The 19932-nt window shown below is 45.2% G+C and overlaps 1 protein-coding gene across 3 annotated transcripts in view; it reads right to left on the reverse strand.

Annotated features, from left to right (window-relative positions):
• Positions 1-483: 483 nt before the first annotated feature.
• The window catches only part of c34h5orf22 (chromosome 34 C5orf22 homolog), a 34747-nt gene continuing 15298 nt past the window's right edge, over positions 484-19932 (reverse strand). The window contains exons 7-10 of one of the 3 annotated variants that reach the window (XM_060849994.1): positions 19373-19439; positions 17209-17348; positions 8879-8942; positions 484-507 (exon numbers count right to left, since the gene is read on the reverse strand). In XM_060849994.1, the coding sequence (XP_060705977.1) occupies positions 499-507; positions 8879-8942; positions 17209-17348; positions 19373-19439 (280 nt within the window). In that variant the 3' untranslated portion in view covers positions 484-498. Of the gene's footprint in view, positions 508-7850; positions 8323-8640; positions 8943-17208; positions 17349-19372; positions 19440-19932 lie in introns of those variants that run through there. The other 2 variants (XM_060849993.1, XM_060849991.1) reach the window with 2 other exon arrangements.

The raw sequence follows: 19932 nt of genomic DNA on the forward strand, positions 1-19932 counted from the left end.
TGCTTTGCCTGAGGCCCACTTGTTACCTAGTAGGGTGACGAAATATCTGGAAATGACCCTCCTAGCTCAGCAAGCAAACCTACAACCAAAACATTTATTTATCCAGCACCTTTAGAGTATATTATCAATAGATAGAGAATCTCTCTCAGGCATGGGTTCAGGATTACATATCCAATGCTGGTCAGTCTATTATTGTAGCCAGTGACAAAGTCACAGTTCAGCGATACTGGTAAAACATGGCAATACAGCAAAGGTCAAACACTGGGTGATGAATAACAAACTGTCAGACAGTGACTGGATGGAAAAGGAGATTTAATGTTCAATACAAATCAAAAAAACAAAGTTTGGCTCCCTCTAGTGAAATGCTATCCTTCACAGAAATATCCAAAAATAAGGTTTACTTGAAAAGTATTAATTTCAAGAAGTCTTACCTTCACTCCAATTAGAGAGATAGACGGTGGGAGTCTACATCATCTTCCTTCAATTTTTGAATGCAGTTTATCCTCCCTAAAGATGGAGAAATAATACAATCCTTGCAGAAAAGATGAAAGAATGTTATGTTCCTTTGGTGTTTAGGTTATTGTTTCTCCTGCTTAAGCCCTGACAACAGTCACCCCAATACTGTATATCAGGGCATGATTATTCATTTAACAAAGATTATTGGCAAACATTATGGAAATCACAGCCTAAAGAGTTGAAAAAGGAGCAAGATTTCTAAACACCACATTCCAGAAACAATGTGGATGATATTACTAGCTATCTTCCTCTTCTATACCTCCCATTTTGTCATGGACTTTGTGATTTAGCGCCTTGTAATTTTTGAGATAGACCCTAACTAAAAAGAGAAACTGGCCCTCAGAAGTTCTAAGGAAATGAAAACTGAAACTATAATTGGAAACCAGAATACCTGGGGAGACTGAAGCTTGTTAAAAGCATGTAGGAGTCGCCAGAGCTCAGTAGTAGCAGTTGATGACTCCAGTAGTGCAGTACAGGCAGGTTGAAGGAGGGAGGATAGAAACAGAAGCCAAGGTTATGTCTGGATGTAGGTTTGCTCGCTGAGCTGCAAGGTTCATTTCCAGACGTTCCGTTACCTTACAAGGTAACATCTTCAGTGGGCCTCAGGCAAAGCAATGCTGAAAATTCCTGCTTTCTATTTATATGTTTGGGTTTCTTTGAGTTGATGTCATTTCCTGTGATGATGTTATTTCCTGTGGTGAAGTCACTTCCAGTTCCTTTTCTCAGGGGTTGGTAGATGGAGTCTAACTCGATGTGTTTGTTGATAGAGTTCCAGTTGGAATGCCATACTTCTGGGAATTCTTGTGCGTGTCTTTGTTTGGCTTGTCCTAGGTTGGATGTGTTGTCCCAGTTGAAGTGGTGTCCTTCCTCATTCATATGTAAGGAAACTAGTGAGAGAGGGCCATGTCTTTTTGTGGCTAGTTGGTGTTCATGTATCCTGGTGGCTAGTTTTCTGCCTGTTTGTCCAAAGTAGTGTTTGTTACAGTCCTTGCATGGTATTTTATAAATGACATTAGTTTTGCACGTTGTCTGTATAGGGTCTTTCAAGTTCATTAGTTGCTGTTTTAGTGTGTTGGTGAGTTTGTGGGCTACCATGATGCCAAGGGGTCTGAGTAGTTTGGCAGTCATTTCCAAGATGTCTTTGATGTAAGGGAGAGTAGCTAGGGTTTCTGGATATGTTTTGACTGCTTGTTTGGGTTTGTTGCTGAGAAATTGGCAGTCTGTGTTCATTGGGTACCATTCTTTTTGAAGACACTGTATAGATGATTTTCCTCGGCACTGTGTAGTTCCTCTGTGCTGCAGTGTGTGCTGACTCGTGGAGATAATGTTCTGATGCAGCTTCGTTTGTGGATGTTGGGATGATTGCTTCTGTAGCTTAGTATATGGTCCGTAAGTGTTGTTTTCCTGTAGACGCTGGTTAGAAGTTCCCCATCAGCTGTTCGCTCTACTACGACATCTAGGAATGACAGTTTGTTGTTGTTTTCCTCCTCGTTAGTGAATTTTAAGCCAGTAAGGGTATTATTGATGGTCTTGAAGGTTTCCTCTAATTTGTTTCGTTTAGTGATGACAAAGGTGTCATCCCATAGCAGACCCAAAATTTGGGTTGGATGGTTGGCAGTGCTGTTTGTTCAAGTCTCTGCATTACTGCCTCTGCTAGAAACCCTGATATCGGAGACCCCCTGGATGTTCCGTTGGTTTGTTTGTAGGTTTTGTTTTTGAAGGTGAAGTGGGTGGGAAGGCACAGGTCCACTAGCTTGATAATACTGTCTTTGTTGATGAAGTTGGTGGTATTTGGTGTATGTGTCTTTGGGTCTTCTAATAGTGTAGTCAGTGTTTCCTTGGCCAGGTTAATGTTGATTGATGTAAACAGGGCTGTTACATCAAAGGAGACCATTACTTCATCCTCTTCTATCTTAGTGTCTTTGATGGTCTTCAGGAATTCTTGGGTGGAGTGGATGGAGTGGTGTGAGATTCCTACTAAGTGTTTTAGGCTTTGGTGTAGCTCCTTGGCCAATCTGTAAGTTGGTGTTCCAGGTAGTGATAATATGGGTCTGGGCTCCTGGTTTGTGAATTTTGGGTAATCCGTAGAAGCATGGTGTGTTGGATCCATCTGGTTTCATTTTTTGGAAGTCAGTCTTATTTATTTCTCCAGATTTCTGAAGTTTTTTGAGTAGGGCTGTGATTCGGTTCTCCGATTGTGGGGTCGAGTCTATCGCCACCTGTTGGTAAGTGTTAGTATCTGTAAGTAGTGAGTTCGCTTTTTCAATGTAGTCTCTTCGATTCAGAATGACTGTCAAACATCCTTTGTCTGCAGGTAGGATAACAATGTTTTTATCTTTTTCAGTCTTTCTAATGCCTTCCTTTCTTGTGTATATAGTTTGTTTCCTTCCTTTTATCTGCTTAATGTTGGTGTGACTACCTGTCTGTTAGTTTGCTGGGTTTCTTCTGTTGAGTTGGTTGTCTTTTAGTGTTGTTTCTAAAGCTGCTAAGAAATCTTGTCCGCATCCTGGCAGTTGTAATTTAATCCTCTTACTAGGATGGCTTTTTCAGTGTCTGTTAAGGGTTGGTCAGATAAGTTTTTATCCATGCTTCTGTGTTGTCAGTGTTGTTCCTTTGTATAAGTTTGTATATTTTTTGTGCAGATCTGGTTTTTTCATTTTCTGTGTTTGTCGCTGTCTAATATCTATGGCTTGTTGTACTGTGTCTGTCCATTCATGGTCTGTTGCATGACTAAGGATTTTGATGCAAAATGTCCTGGTTGTATTTACGGAGTCTGTTGTGGGCATCATTAATAATTTCTCTCAGCATTCTGTGGCCATTTTGCTCTGCTATTCTTTTGGCTAAAGGGTTGTTAAGGGGAAGTTTGTATTGAAGATATTTAGGTAGTACCTGTTTCCTTAGGCATTCATGCAGGAAGTACAGCTGCTCGCGGGTGGCGCTGTCGGATGGCATTCGTTTCCCATTATCGGGCCATTTTTAGTGTATAGCGCCCATAGATCTTAATTTGGAGAAGATTTGTAGCTCAGGTTGAGGCCCACTGAAGATGTTACCTAGTAGGGTAACGAAACATCTGGAAATGAACCTTGCAGCTCAGCGAGCAAACCTACACCCAAAATCTCAACCTGAGCTACAAATCTTCTCAAAACTCGCCAAGGTTATGTCTGCTATTGGAAAACAACATTACTCAATCTATGTCAGACAAACTTACTGCAGATGCTGGAATCTGTCCGAAAACTACAAATGCTGGAGATCACAGCGGGTCAGGCAACATCCACAGAGAGAGAGCAAACTAACGTTTCAAGTCTAGATGATTCTCCATCAGAGCTGCTGTGAATTGTTAAGGGGGCAGCATTTATACAATAGTGTAGGGGGATGGGATGGAGTTTGGAGGAGATTAGTTCAGATTAAATGGTTGGAACGTGAGAATGGCAGAACAATGGTGTAAAAAATGAGGTCTGCAGATGCTGGAGATCACAGCTGCAAATGTGTTGCTGGTCAAAGCACAGCAGGTTAGGCAGCATCTCAGGAATAGAGAATTCGACGTTTCGAGCATAAGCCCTTCATCAGGAATAAGAGAGAGAGAGCCAGGCCGGCTGAGATAAAAGGTAGGGAGGAGGGACTAGGGGGAGGGGCGATGGAGGTGGGATAGGTGGAAGGAGGTCAAGGTGAGGGTGATAGGCCGGAGTGGGGTGGGGGCGGAGAGGTCAGGAAGAGGATTGCAGGTTAGGAGGGCGGTGCTGAGTTGAGGGAACCGACTGAGACAAGGTGGGGGGAGGGGAAATGAGGAAGCTGGAGAAATCTGAATTCATACCTTGTGGTTGGAGGGTTCCCAGGCGGAAGATGAGGCGCTCCTCCTCCAGCCGTCGTGTAGTTGTGTTCTGCCGGTGGAGGAGTCCAAGGACCTGCATGTCCTCGGTGGAGTGGGAGGGGGAGTTAAAGTGTTGAGCCACGGGGTGATTGGGTTGGTTGGTTCGGGCGGCCCAGAGGTGTTCTCTGAAGCGTTCCGCAAGTAAGCGGCCTGTCTCACCAACATAGAGGAGGCCACATCGGGTGCAGCGGATGCAATAGATGATGTGTGTGGAGGTACAGGTGAACTTGTGGCGGATATGGAAGGATCCCTTGGGGCCTTGGAGGGAAGTGAGTGTGGAGGTGTGGGCGCAAGTTTTACATTTCCTGCGGTTGCAGGGGAAGGTGCCGGGGGTGGAGGTTGGGTTGGTGGGGGGTGTGGATCTGACAAGGGAGTCACGAAGGGAGTGGTCCTTGCGGAACGCTGATAGGGGAGGGGAGGGAAATATATCCTTGGTGGTGGGGTCCGTTTGGAGGTGGCGGAAATGGCGGCGGATAATACGTTGTATGCGCAGGTTGGTGGGGTGGTAGGTGAGAACCAGTGGGGTTCTGTCTTGGTGGCGGTTGGAGGAGCGGGGCTCAAGGGCGGAGGAGCGGGAAGTGGAGGAGATGCGGTGGAGGGCATCGTCGATCACGTCTGGGGGGAATCTGCGGTCCTTGAAGAAGGAGGCCATCTGGGTTGTGCGGTGTTGGAATTGGTCCTCCTGGGAGCAGATGCGGCGGAGACGAAGGAATTGGGAATATGGGATGGCGTTTTTACAGGGGGCAGGGTGGGAGGAGGTGTAGTCCAGGTAGCTGTGGGAGTCAGTCGGTTTATAATAGATGTCTGTGTTGAGTCGGTCGCCCGAGATAGAAATGGAAAGGTCTAGGAAGGGGAGGGAGGAGTCTGAGACAGTCCAGGTGAATTTCAGGTCGGGATGGAAGGTGTTAGTAAAGTTGATGAACTGTTCAACCTCCTCGTGGGAGCACGAGGCAGCGCCGATACAGTCATCGATGTAGCGGAGGAAAAGGTGGGGGGGTGGTGCCAGTGTAGTTGCGGAAGATGGACCATCTTCCGCAACTACACTGGCACCACCCCCCACCTTTTCCTCCGCTACATCGATGACTGTATCGGCGCTGCCTCGTGCTCCCACGAGGAGGTTGAACAGTTCATCAACTTTACTAACACCTTCCATCCCGACCTGAAATTCACCTGGACTGTCTCAGACTCCTCCCTCCCCTTCCTAGACCTTTCCATTTCTATCTCGGGCGACCGACTCAACACAGACATCTATTATAAACCGACTGACTCCCACAGCTACCTGGACTACACCTCCTCCCACCCTGCCCCCTGTAAAAACGCCATCCCATATTCCCAATTCCTTCGTCTCCGCCGCATCTGCTCCCAGGAGGACCAATTCCAACACCGCACAACCCAGATGGCCTCCTTCTTCAAGGACTGCAGATTCCCCCCAGACGTGATCGACGATGCCCTCCACCGCATCTCCTCCACTTCCCGCTCCTCCGCCCTTGAGCCCCGCTTCTCCAACCGCCACCAAGACAGAACCCCACTGGTTCTCACCTACCACCCCACCAACCTGCGCATACAACGTATTATCCGCCGCCATTTCCGCCACCTCCAAACGGACCCCACCACCAAGGATATATTTCCCTCCCCTCCCCTATCAGCGTTCCGCAAGGACCACTCCCTTCGTGACTCCCTTGTCAGATCCACACCCCCCACCAACCCAACCTCCACCCCCGGCACCTTCCCCTGCAACCGCAGGAAATGTAAAACTTGCGCCCACACCTCCACACTCACTTCCCTCCAAGGCCCCAAGGGATCCTTCCATATCCGCCACAAGTTCACCTGTACCTCCACACACATCATCTATTGCATCCGCTGCACCCGATGTGGCCTCCTCTATATTGGTGAGACAGGCCGCTTACTTGCGGACACCTCTGGGCCGCCCGAACCAACCAACCCAATCACCCCGTGGCTCAACACTTTAACTCCCCCTCCCACTCCACCGAGGACATGCAGGTCCTTGGACTCCTCCACTGGCAGAACACAACTACACGACGGCTGGAGGAGGAGCGCCTCATCTTCCGCCTGGGAACCCTCCAACCACAAGGTATGAATTCAGATTTCTCCAGCTTCCTCATTTCCCCTCCCCCCACCTTGTCTCAGTCGGTTCCCTCAACTCAGCACCGCCCTCCTAACCTGCAATCCTCTTCCTGACCTCTCCGCCCCCACCCCACTCCGGCCTATCACCCTCACCTTGACCTCCTTCCACCTATCCCACCTCCATCGCCCCTCCCCCTAGTCCCTCCTCCCTACCTTTTATCTCAGAACAATGGTGTGTCTAACTGCCAGTAATCGAAGTCATCCAGACTGATTGTACAGGTTCTGCAGGTGTCTTATTTTGTTTGGGGAATATGATACCCCAAACATGCTGCTGTTGGCTGGAAGTCAAGCTCAATTGTAGAAGACAAGGAGATGAAATTCTTTGAGGAAGACAAGCGTTTTTAATGACTTTTATGATGACCTATATGCTGAATGATATGTGGAAGCAGTTTGCAAGATCTTATTTCTACCTATCAATTCATAGTTTATAATCAACTTAAATTGCCTTTGAGTTCACATTCACCTGTTATTTTGGGATTTCAGAGTTTAGGCAGTACCCAAGATAGTATTTTATGGTCGCTTGTTAGTTTGATTCTCATATGGTAAAATTTCTTCAGTTTCAAACTGTGGAATATTGCTGTGCTACATTCTCCTTGTAAAGAACTAGATTTCAGATGTCTTTAAAAGAACAATAGGCTTCCTCTGAGATCATAACTTCTCAATCTTCCATGCATTGCTGAGTTACAGCTCATCGGATGGAGAATAGAAGTCAATAGGAAATCTTAAATAAGGGCAAATTCACCAAGAATTGTGACATTCAGTTAGGAAATGATGAAAACACCCGAGCTTCAAACGTTTCCCAACCCACATCTACAGAGTATGTTAGCTCATATTTGATTAGAGACAATGTGGAAAGTTAAGAGTTAAGGTGCTTTGGGAGGTTGTATAATCTTATGTTTACTCATGAAAGCTTGCTGGGACTAAGATATTTTCCCATTGCCAAGAACAGTCCCTAATTGGCAGGCAAACTTTACTCAATGCATCTTTTAATATAAATAACAAGGCAAAACATCCTCTTGCTGAAATGCTGACCCAATTAGGTGAGAATATTTTCCTTTGCCCTTTAGATCTAGAAGATGGTGGTGAACTGCCTTCTTTAACCTCTGTAGACCTTGGGGACTAGTTACAACCACGGTACTGTTTGGAAAAGAGTTCTAGGATTTTGATACAGCAACCTTGAAAAATTGATAATATATTTTCAAGTAAGGAATGGTGAGTGGCTTGGAGGGAAACATGCATGTGCTCCCATGTATTTGTTGTCCTTGTCATTCTATATGGTGATAGAGATTAATCCCACAGAGAAAGCTAGGACCCGCATGTTTTGAAGATGCTGTCAATGATAGCTCATGGTCACTGTTACTGAGCTGAGACTACCTTTTAATTCCAGATTCCTTTTCAATTGGGTGAGGTTTGAATTTAAGGTTCCCAAAGCACAAGTGTATGCCTCAAAATTACTAATTCAGTGATATTACCACTACACCACACTCTGTCCCTTAGGGAGAAATAGGACCAAGTATACCTTGTGCTTGCTGTTGATCAGAAACTTAACTGTATTGTGACTAACTTCACTCAGACTCAGAACAGACACAGAGGATGTTATCAGGATGTTACCAGGAATGGGGGACTTTCGTTGCAAGAGGGGCTTGCAAATGTTCATAATGTTCTCCTTGGAAGAGAGATGGTCAAGAGGTGTCCTTAGCAAGGTTTTCAAGATGGTGAGAAATTCTGATGGAGAAGAACTATTTCCTCTGGTCACTGCATCATTAACACGAGGTAATGGGATCCAAAAAGCACTGGAACAAGATTGAAAAAAAAGGGAGAACAGGAGAAGTTTTTTTCATTCAAGAACTATCTGAGACACTTGACCAGGAAGAGAAACTGATTTTATAAAAATAATTTGACATGCATGTTTGACTGAATCTTGAAGATAACAAACTGACTGGATTACAAACAGGAAGATTCTTTCAGGGGGACAGCACAGGCCCTAATGGACTAAATGGCCTCATCCTGCACTGCGTAACAGTCAGAAAAAAAAACACTCGCTTACTATATAAAACTGCTAACATTAACAGCAAGATTGTTGAAACAAAGATCAAGAACAACGTTAAAAGTGTCATTAAAATTATAATTTATTAAATAAAATTCTCTTTAGAAAGTGGAGTTGAAGCCCAGGATTGATTTGAATCATGGTGGGACAAATGGCCTCCTTCTGCTCCTATTTTGATGCTCTCTTCTGGAAATGAGACTGACGGCTGTACGCACTCTCTGGTTCAGACACAGGGATATAGCATCTGACAAAATTCAGTATTCCAAATGTACGTCTAATGACCCATAGCAACAATGTAGTACCTTTAACATCCTCTCTTGAATCGAGTCTACCTGTTCAGATGGACAGTAATCATCTAGACTGGACCTGAAACAAGAGTAGAGCACAGAACCTGACACAATTTGCTCCAAACACACTGCAATTTGCAGAAACGCTCGCAGGAAAAGTTTCGTGAAAACATTAACAGTGACGTAAATCACCGGCTTGCTGCTTATATTCAATACAACCACAAACATTCAGAGGAACGCAAAGTTTCTACAGCTAACAGACAGTTTCTACAGCTAACAGACAGTATAACAGACAGTAATACTCTCGATTAACACAGGCAATGGTAAAGTCTCCAGAGTCTTACCGGATCACAGGGCTGCTCTCTCTAATTAGAGGGAGGTGACTGGTGGCGGTTTAACCGGAGGGTCACCATGCCTCAGGTGAGGAAGGTTAAACAGGAGAATCCTTCATGGCAACATCAGCTGGTGCAGGAATTAAACCCACACTGCTGGTGCCATTCTGCAGTGCGAATCAGATGTCCAGTCAACTGCATGATTCCAAGTTTACACAGAACACCAAGTGGTTCCAAGCGATTGATTGTGATAGAGGGCTCTCTGGTCAGAGGCACAGACAGATGTTTCTGTGGCCAGCAGCAAAAAAATCAGAATGGCGTGTTGCCCTACTGGTGCCAGGTTCAACGATGTCTCAGAGAGGGTGCAGAAAGGGGAGAAGGACTAGTAGGAGGTCATTGTACACAACTAATTACAACGGAAGGGAAAAGGATGAGATTCTGAAGGAAGAATATAGAAAGTTAAGCAGAAATTTAAAACAGAAGTCCTCGAGGATAATAATCTCTGGATTACTCCAGGTGCCATGAGCTAGTGAGTGTAGGAATAGGAGGATAGAGCAGATGGCTGAGGAGCTGGTGTATGGGGGAAGGATTCATATTTTTGGATCATTAGAATCTCTTCTGGGGTAGAAGTGACCTGTACAAGAAGGATGGATTACACCTGAATTGGAAGTGGACTAATACACTGGCAGAGACATTTGCTAGAGCTGCTCGGGAGGTTCAACAATTAAGGATACAAGGGTAACGGGGGGGGAGAATAGGGCCCCTCAAAGATCATCAAGGTGGCCTTTGTGTGGAGCCACAGGAGATGGGGGAGATATTAAATGGGTAATTTGCATCAGTGTATACTGTGGAGAAGGACATGGAAGATAGAGTGTGGGAAAATAAATGTGACATCTTGAAAAATGTCCATATTGCAGAGGAAGTGGTCCTGGATGTTTTGAAACACATAAAAACGGATAAATCACCAGGATGTACTTAGGTGTACCCTAGAACTTTGTGGGAAGCTAGGGAAATGATTGCTGGGCCCCTTGCTGAGATATTTGTATCATCAATAGTCACAAGAGAGGTGCTGGAAGACTGGAGGTTGGCAAACATGATGCCACTATTTAAGAAAGGTGGTAAGGAAAAGCCAGGGAAGTATAGACTGGTGAGCAACGTTGGTAGTGGGCAAGTTGTTGGAGGGAATCCTGAGGGGCACTATTTACATGTATCTGGAAAGGGAAGGACTGATTAGGGATAGTCAACATGGCTTTGTATGTGGGAAATCATGTCTCACAAACTTGATTGAGTTTTTTGAAGAAGTAACAAAGAGGATTGATGAGGGCAGAGTGGTGGACGTGATCAATATGGACTTCAGTAATGCGTTTGACAAGATTCCTCACGAGAGACTCGTTAACAAGGTGAGACTCATGGAATACTGGGAGAACTAGTCATTTGGATAAAGAACTGGGTCAAAGGGAGAAGACAGAGGGTGGTGGTGAAGGGTTGTTTTTCAGACTGGAGGCCTGTGACCAGTGGAGTGCCACAAGGATCGGTGATGGGTCCTCTACTTTTTGTCATTTACATAAATGATCTGGATGTGAGCATAAGAGATACAGTTAGTAAGTTCACAGATGACACCAAAAATGGAGGCGTAGTGGACAGTGAAGAAGGTTACCTCAGACTTCAACAGGATCTTGACCAGATGGGTCAACGGACTAAGGAATGGCAGATAGAGTTTAATTCAGATAAATGCGAGGTGCTGCATTTTGGGAAAGCAAATCTTAGCAGGCCTTATACACTAAATGGTAAGGTCCCAGGGAATGTTGCTGAACAAAGAGACCTTGGAGTGCAGGTTCATAGCTCCTTGAAAGTAGAGTCACAGGTAGATAGGATAGTGAAAAAGGTGTTTGGTATGTTTCCTTTATTGGTCAGAGTATTGAGTACAGGAGTTGGGAGGTCATGCTGCAGCTGTACAGGACATTGGTTAGGCCATTGTTGGAATATTGTGTGCAATTCTGGTCTCCTTCCTATTGGAAGGATATTGTGAAACTTAAAAGGGTTCAGAAACGATTAATAAGGATGTTGCTAGGGTTGGAGGATTTAAGCTACAGGGAGAGGCTGAACAAGCTGGGGCTGTTTCCCTGGAACGTTAGAGGCTAAGGGGTGACCTTATAGAGGCTTTTAAAATCGTGAGGGGCCTGGATAGGGTGAATAGACAAGGTCTTTTCTGTGGAGGGGGGGGGGGGGGGGGGGGGGGGAGCCCAGAACTAGAGGGCATTGGATTAGGGGGAGAGGAGAAAGATATAAAAGGGACCGAAGGGGCAATTTTCTCAAGCAGAGGGTGGTGAGCGTATGGAATGAGTTGTCAGACGAAGTGGTGGGGGCTGGTACAATTACAGCATTTAAAAGGCAAATGGATGGGTATATGAAAAGGAAGGCTTTGGAAGGATATAGGCCAGGTGCTGGCAAATGGGACTAGATTAGATTAGGATATCTGGTTGGCATGGACGAGGTGGACCGAAAGGTCTGTTTCTGTGCTGTACATCTCTATGATTATGACTGCTGGTCACAGCTGTGCTGACTGGTGTCATGCTGACTGTGTGGAGATCCAACCAAATCAGGATAAACAATGGGTGGAGGTGTCGGTGCTGGACTGGGGTCAACAAAGTTAAAAATCACACAACACCAGGTCATAGTCAAACAGCTTTATTTGGAAGTATAAGCTTTTGGAGTGTTGCTCCTTCGTCAGATAGGTAGGTTTGATCAATACACCGCATCAATTGTATGACACCTACACCTTGATCTTTTACTATAAATGGTGTCCTACAATCCTGACCCACTAGCTACCTGACGAAGGAGCAGCGCTCCGAAAACTTGTACTTTCAAATAAACTTGTTGGACTGCAACCTGGTGTTGTAAGGAAAAAGAAAGAATAGGCACTTCTACAAAGTACTGCACCACCTCAGGACATCTCAAAGCCTTTCATAGCCAATCTGATGGCTGTTCATTCTTTTGATATAGCAAAAATGGCAGCCATTTTCTGCACAGCAAGCTGCCACAAACAGCATTGTCTTAGTGATCAAATAATCCATTTTAGTGACGTTTGTTGAGGAATAGGTACTGACTCAAGTCACCTGGGACTACTTTCCTTTTTTTCCAAACATCTTATAGAGGTTTATAACATCATGAGGAGCATAGATAAGGTGAGTGGCAGGTGTATTTTCCCTCGGGTGAAGGATTTCAAGAGTAGGTAGCATATTTTTAAGGTGAGAGGACAAAGATTAAAAAAAAAGACATGAGAGGCTACTTTTTTCTTAGAGAGTGGTTCATGTGTGGACTGAGTTTCCGGGGTAGTGGGTGCAGGTACAGTTACAATGTTTAAAAGATATTTACTTAAGTTCATGAATAAGAAATTTGGATGTACAGAGGAACCTCGATTATCCGAATATCAATTATCCAAATATCGGATTATCTGAAGGAGATCCCGAAGTCCCGACAGAAACATTAGATCAAAGAGTTGTTTCAACCATGATTGCGTATTTTGTTCACAGGTACAATGATTAAAAACAAATTCGTCTCACTGAAATGCTGCCGAACAGTCCTGGACAGTCCAGACACTGTCTCTAAATGTAAAAAATGAGGTCTGCAGATGCTGGAGATCACAGCTGCAAATGTGTTGCTGGTCAAAGCACAGCAGGCCAGGCAGCATCTCAGGAATAGAGAATTCGACGTTTCGAGCATAAGCCCTTCATCAGGAATGATGAAGGGCTTATGCTCGAAACGTCGAATTCTCTATTCCTGAGATGCTGCCTGGCCTGCTGTGCTTTGACCAGCAACACATTTGCAACTGTCTCTAAATGATTGACCCCCCGCCCTCTCTCTCTCCCCCAACACTTTCCCTGGAGATCTACACAGGGGCGTACCCTAAACTCCCCCTTCCCCAGACAATCTCTCCAACATTGTCCTGTACAGAGCAGAGGTGGAACGTGTCAAAAAGTTAGGTGTGCGCACTGCTATTTGGAGATTTAAGCCACAAAGGCGGCAGCAGTCTGACTGTTGGTGGTGGTGGGGTGGAGTTGGCAGGGGTGGGGGGGGGGGGGGGCGCGGACAGGGGTTGGATGGTGGCTGGGGGTGGACAGGGGGCGGAGGTGGACGGGGTTGGGGAGCAGGCAGAGGGCGGGGGCTCACGTGTGGTGTGCTGCTGCCTTGTCTCCTGAAAGGGAGCAGACTTCACAGAAAACTCCAAACCCCAAAGAAAATCAAATTAATCGAATAAACAATTATCCGAATGAAATAGTGCCGCCCATCCCGTCTGGATAATCAAGGTTCCTCTGTATATGGGCCAAGCGCATGCAGGTGGGATTAGTTTAGTTTGGGATTATGGCCAGCACTGGTTGGATTGAAGGGTCTGTTTCCATGCTGAATGACTCCATGACTGGACCGGAAATCTTTTATTACCAAATCGAAGGAACAAAAGCATTCTGGACAATAGCCAAAAAGCAGCAGCTCCAACAGTGCTGCACTCCAGAGTGTGCCTGCTTATATTTAGGGTGGCATGGTGGCTCAGTGGTTAACACTGCTGCCTCACAACACCAGGGACCCAGGTTCAATTCCCGCCTCAGGTGACTGTCTGTGTGGAGTTTGCACATTCTCCCTGTGTGGGTTTCCTCCAGCTGCTCCAGTTTCCTCCCCCATTCCAGACATGTGCAGGTCAGGGTGAATTTGTCATGCTAAATTGTTCATAATGCTAGGTGCATTAGTCAGAGGGAAATGGATCTAGGTGGGTTATTCTTCAGAGGACCGGTCTGCACTTGTTGGGCCAAATGGCCTGTTTCCACACTGCAGGGAATCTCAGTCTCTGGATTGGGGCTTGGTCTTCTGGCAAAACTCCAAGCATTGATAGAAAGTGATTTAATCTCAAATCCTATCAATAACAGTGATCAATTGGAGCCAATTCCATGCATGTCAATGATTCCCAGTGGGTGTGAACAGATGGGTTAATGTGATCCAAGCACATTTCACAGACAAACCTTACAGCCCAGAGTAGTTTAACTTAATGGCAAGACTACATTTCAGCTCATCTCCCATTGACTAGGTAAAACAGAATGTTAGCCCATGCAGACTGTACAGTCCAGAGGAGGAAAAGATTTGGTGGATGAAAAAGCACCTTTCCTGCAGAAATAGCTCCTGGTTTGAGCGGAGTTAGTGCAAGCAGTTTTGGTCATTTGGCAAGATATATTGGACTTGAAGGCAGTGCAGTGTATGATCTAGACTTCAATGGTTAAAATTGCAGAAGCAATTGTGCAAACCAGTATTGTATTCCCTGGAATTTACAAAACCAATAGTGCGAATTGATCAAATGTTTGCAGATAATTTGAGTTAAATGGGATAGAGGGAAATTACTGTAAACAAGAGCAGCAATTGCTGGAGAAACTCAGCAGATCTGGGAGCATCCGAGTTTAATGGGTTAATGTTTCAGTGACACTTCAGAAACGGACTCAAAAGATTAATTTGGTTTCTCTCTCCACAGATTTCTGCCCAGGCCTGCTGAGTACCTCCAGCAGTTTCTTTTTGTTTCAGATCTTCGCTTTATTTTAGCAAGAAACAATTTCAACTGGTTGGGGTGCTTAGAACTACAGGACTCAAGAGTCATAGCTGCCTGGAATGAAATTAGGAAACTCTCCTACACATACCTGGCAGCAAAAACTTGGAACTCCCCACAAACAGAATTCAAGCCGAGATTAATACCGAGATTTAACACTGAGATTGACCCAGTTTTGCTCTCCAAAGTACATGGGCTGAAGGTATTGAGACTGGGTTAGCCCTTAGATCAGTCATCGCTTTATTGACTTGCAAATTCGATGGCCTGAAAGTCCTCTTGTTTCTTTATTCCTAAGACACAGGTATTCATACAGAATGAATGTTCTTTGAGCCAGAATATAAGGTCAAAGAAAATTTACAGCTCAGGAACAGGCCCTTTGACCCTCCAAGCCTGAGCCCAAATCTACTGTCCAATTTCTAAGCATCCATATCCCTCTGCTCACCACCAACTCATGAATCTGTCCAGATGCATCTTAAATGAATCCACTGTGCTTGCCTCTACCACCTCTGCTGGCAACGCATTCCAGACACCCACCACCCTCTGTGTGAAGTACTTGCCGCGTGTATCCCCCTTAAACTTTCCACCTCACACCTTGAAACCGTGACCTCTCGTTATTGAATCCTTCACCCTGGGAAAAAGCTTATCTCTATCCACCCTGTCTATACCCTTCATGATTTTGTAAACCTCAATCAGGTTCCCCCCTCAATCTCCTTTTTCCTAATGAAACAAACCTAACCTACTCAACCTCTTCATAGCTAGCACTTTCCATACCAGGCAACATCTTCGTAAACCTTCTCTGCACCCTCTCCAAAGCGTCCACATCCTTTTGGTAATGTGGCGACCAGAACTGTGCACAGTATTCTAAATGCGGCCAAACCAACGTCACGCACAATTTTAACATGACCTGCCAGCTCTAATACTCAATACCCTGTCATATGAAGGTAAGCGTACTATATGCCTTCTTGACCACTCTATCCGTCTGTGCAGCCACCTTCAGGGTACAATGGACCTGCACTTCCGGATCTCTCCGCTCATCAACTTTTCCCAAGGCTCTTCTGTTCACTGTATAATTCGCTCTAGAATTAGACTTGCCAAAATGCATCACCTCACATTTGCCTGAATTGAACTCCACCTGCCACTTCTCCGCCCAGCTCTCCAGTCTATCTATATTGTCCTGTATTCTTTGACAATCCCTTACGCTTTCGGCTACTCCACCAATCTTTGTGTCATCTGCAAACTTGCTGATCATACCAACAGTGCCATCTTCCATTTATGTATTTCACAAACAACAGTGGCCCCAACACTGACCCCTGTGGAACACCACTGGTCACCTTTCTCCATTTCAAGAAACTCCCTTCAATTACTACTCTGTCTCCTGCTGCTCAATCAGTTCTTTATCCTCCTAGCTGGAACACCCTGCACACCATGTGACTTCACTTTCTCTATTAATTTACCATGGGGATTGTTATCAAACACCTTACTAAAGTCCATGTACATGACATCAACAGTCCTTCCTTCATCTATCAACTTGGTCACTTCCCCAAAGATCTCTATTAAGTTGGTAAGGCACGATCTCCCCCGCACAAAACCATGTTGCCTAGGATTGGGATATCTGGTCTGCAGGGACAGGTTGGACCGAAGGGTCTGTTTCCATGCTGTACATCTCTATGACTCTATGATAAGCCCATTATTTTCTAAATATAAAAAGATCCTAACCCTCAGTACCTTCTCCAGCAACTTTCCCACCACTGACATCAGGTTCACTGGTCTGTAGTTACCTGGAATATCCCTACTACCCTTCTTGTACAGGGGGACAATGTGAGCAATCCTCCAGTCCTCCGGCACCTCACCTGTGTTTAAGGATGCCACAAAGATATCTGTCAGGGCCCCAGTTATATTCTCTCTCGCCTCCCTCAGCAACCTGGGATAGACCCCACCCGTCCTGGGGATTTGTCCACCTTAATAACCTCTAGCCTACCTAACACATCTTCCCTACTTCTGTCAATGTGATCCAGAGTAAACAAACTTCTATCTCTAATCTAAACATACATCATGTCCCTCTCCTCAGTGAACAATGATGCAAAGTAATCATTCAGAATCTCACCTATTCTTTTAGGTTTGACACACAGCCTCTTTTTCAGGACATGTGCAGGATTGCACACTTGGCACTGAGACAGCCTATGGATAAGTAAAAGCAGGAAATGCTGGAAGGGCTCAGCGGGTCTGGCAGCATTTGCAGAGAGAGAATTAGAATTAATGTGTCAGGTAAATCACTTATCATCCCAACTTTAATTGAGGTCCGCAATCTTAAAGGTTGACTCTATTCCCTCAGCCTCAGAAGCTGCCTGATCTGGGTTTCCAGCATTTTTTGATTTCATTGTAGATCACCCAGCATCCACTGCACTTTGCCTTTGTAATCTATTACATACCTTGCAATGGTAATGAGAGTTGGCCTGGGCAAAACTTTAAGCAACCGTTTTACAGCAGCCATGTGTTTGTTTATCTCTTCCTCAGTGCTAATGTGGTGTGGAAGTTCCGAGTAATCACACGTTAGCCCCGCCTGGTGAACCTGAAAATAAAAAACCCAGCCAAGTACATTATTCGGTGCTACTGCAGTAATAACTTTTTTTTCCATTCACACGATGAGGGCGTTGTTGGCTAGGCTAACATTTATCAACCATCCCCAGTTAAGACCCAACCCCATTGCTGTGGGTCTGGAGTCACATGTAGGCCAGACCAGGTAAGGATGGCTGTTTCCTTCCCTAAAGGTCATTAGTAACTAGATGGGTTCTTCCTGATAATTGATTCACAGTCATCATTAGACTGTGAATTACAGATTTTTATCTGTAATTCAAATTCCCCACCATCTGCCATGGCAGGATTTGAACCCAGGTTCCTCAGAACATTACCTAGGTCCCTGGATTAACAGTCCAGTGATAATACCACTAGGCCATTGCTTTCCCCTGTAATAAACTAGTTTCTACAAATGCTTTTACAAACAGGAGTTACAATTGAAATGCATGCAATCAGACACCCTCACTTTGCATATGGTCACATGGATTATAAGGAATTAGAATTGGATTAGGGCATTCGGCCTGTTGAGCCATTCAATAAGATCATAGCTGATCTGGTGTGACCTCAACCCCACTCTCCTATCTGCTCCCCATAACCATAGACTCTTGTTGATTCAAAATCTAACTTTGCTTTGAATATATTCAATGGCACTGCGACCACAACAGTAGAGAATTCCAAACACGAATGACCCTCAAAAGAGGAAATAAAGTCCTCATTTCAGTCTTAAATGGGAGATCTTTAATGTTTTTTTTACGTGTCCTTTAGTTCTCCCACATGGGAAACGTTCAATCAGCCTCCACTCTCTCAAGTTCTCTCAAGGTTTTTTTTTATCTTTCAATCATATTTTGTTTTTCTTAACTCCAGACAAAATCTGCTCAACCTTTTTTCACATGATAATCCCTTCATTCCAGAAACTAGTGCTGCTAACTTTTCTCGAGTTTTTACACTGAGGAGACTCAAACTGCGCACTGTGTTCCAGACACAACCCAGCCACCCAATTCTCTGATGGCTCAGCAAGGTCCTGAATCCAGTGACGTTCAGGGAGTAGAGACACTAGTTCTAATTCTGCTGGGCCTTGAATGTGGGTGGGTGGAGGGGGTACTACGTGAATGCCCCCACGTATTCCAAGTGCAGATTCCAGCTCAGCTGTGATGCTGTCCACTGTCAACCAGTTCTCTGGTCCTAGTTTTGTGCCTGAATGGTTATCATTCAGGGAGTTCTGCAAATCATCGGACTCATGACATTACAATCCAGTCCGGGGGTCTCAGCAGAAACTTCTCAACAAGGAGAAACAAAACGTTTTGAAACTTTCCAATGGCAAAAATACCAATCAGCAGAGGAGACAGAGTTTTACTAATTGACAGAAGAACTAGAGGTGATGTGAGGAAGTATTTTTATATACAGTGACTCAGGATATAGAATGTGCTGCCTGAGAGAGTGGGTAGCAGCAGATTCAATCCTTATGTTCAAAATAAATTTGAACTTTTGTTTCTTCAATCATGTGACGTGGGTATTGCAGGCTGGGACAGCATTTATTGCCTGTCCCTGGTTCTCCTTGAGAAGGTGGTGATGAGCTGCCTTCTTGAACCGCTGCAGTCCCCCTGCTAAAGGTGAAGCCACAATGTCCTTAGGGAGGAAACTGCAGGATTTTTACCTCGTGAGAGTAGAGGAAGGAGGAATGGTGATATATTTCCAAGTCAGGACGGTGAGTAGCATGGAGCGGAATATGCAGGGATGGTGTTCCCATGTATCTGTTGCCCTTGTCCTTCTAGATGGAAGGGTTTGGAAGGTGCCGTCTGAGAATCTTTGGTGAATTTCTGCAGTGTATCTTGTAGATAGTACACACTGTTGCTACTGAACGTTGGTGGGGGTGGAGGATGGGGGGAGTGGGGTGGGGAGTGGATGCTTGTGGATGTGTTTGATTCTTAGCTACTCTGAAGAGCAATGAATGCAGACCTTGCCAGCGATGCCCATGAAAGAACAAAGACAAACAAGGCAGCTAACTGTTGTCATACCCACCATTTCATAGTCAGGTGTTCCCAGTCTCTCCTTAAGGCTAAGCACAAGCTGAGTGAGTTTTTCCAGGCTGCAAACAAATGCAAAATTCTCATATGACAATGATTGCAACAAACAAGCGTGTTCTGGAATTCAATGTTAGACACGAACATACAAACAGCATGACGAATCAGAAAACACATTTGCTGCCACGGTATTCACTTGTTCTTCAGTTCTCTGTCTGAAGGCAGGTTTGAACCACAGCACCACAACCTTCACCACAGACAGGGCAAGGATGCTGGTCCCAAAGAAATCCCAGTCAGAATGGGGATCAAACTCCATGCCTGACTAACGGGCACCTGATGGTTATTGGTGGGGCGGGAATGCGGAGTTGAGGTCACATGTCTGTTCAGCCATGTTCCTATTGAACAACAGAGCAGGCTGGAGGGACTGAATGGCCTATTCCTAATTTGTACGTAGTGTTTGTGTTAGCAATCTGAGCCACACCAACCGCCCTCCCACCCGAGACAACTGGCACTACCACCCCTCCCCCAAACAAAGGTTTCCCAGTTGCTGTGACATAC

The sequence above is a fragment of the Hemiscyllium ocellatum genome, chromosome 34 (assembly GCF_020745735.1).
Source record: "Hemiscyllium ocellatum isolate sHemOce1 chromosome 34, sHemOce1.pat.X.cur, whole genome shotgun sequence".
In the NCBI taxonomy this organism is placed as follows: domain Eukaryota; kingdom Metazoa; phylum Chordata; class Chondrichthyes; order Orectolobiformes; family Hemiscylliidae; genus Hemiscyllium; species Hemiscyllium ocellatum.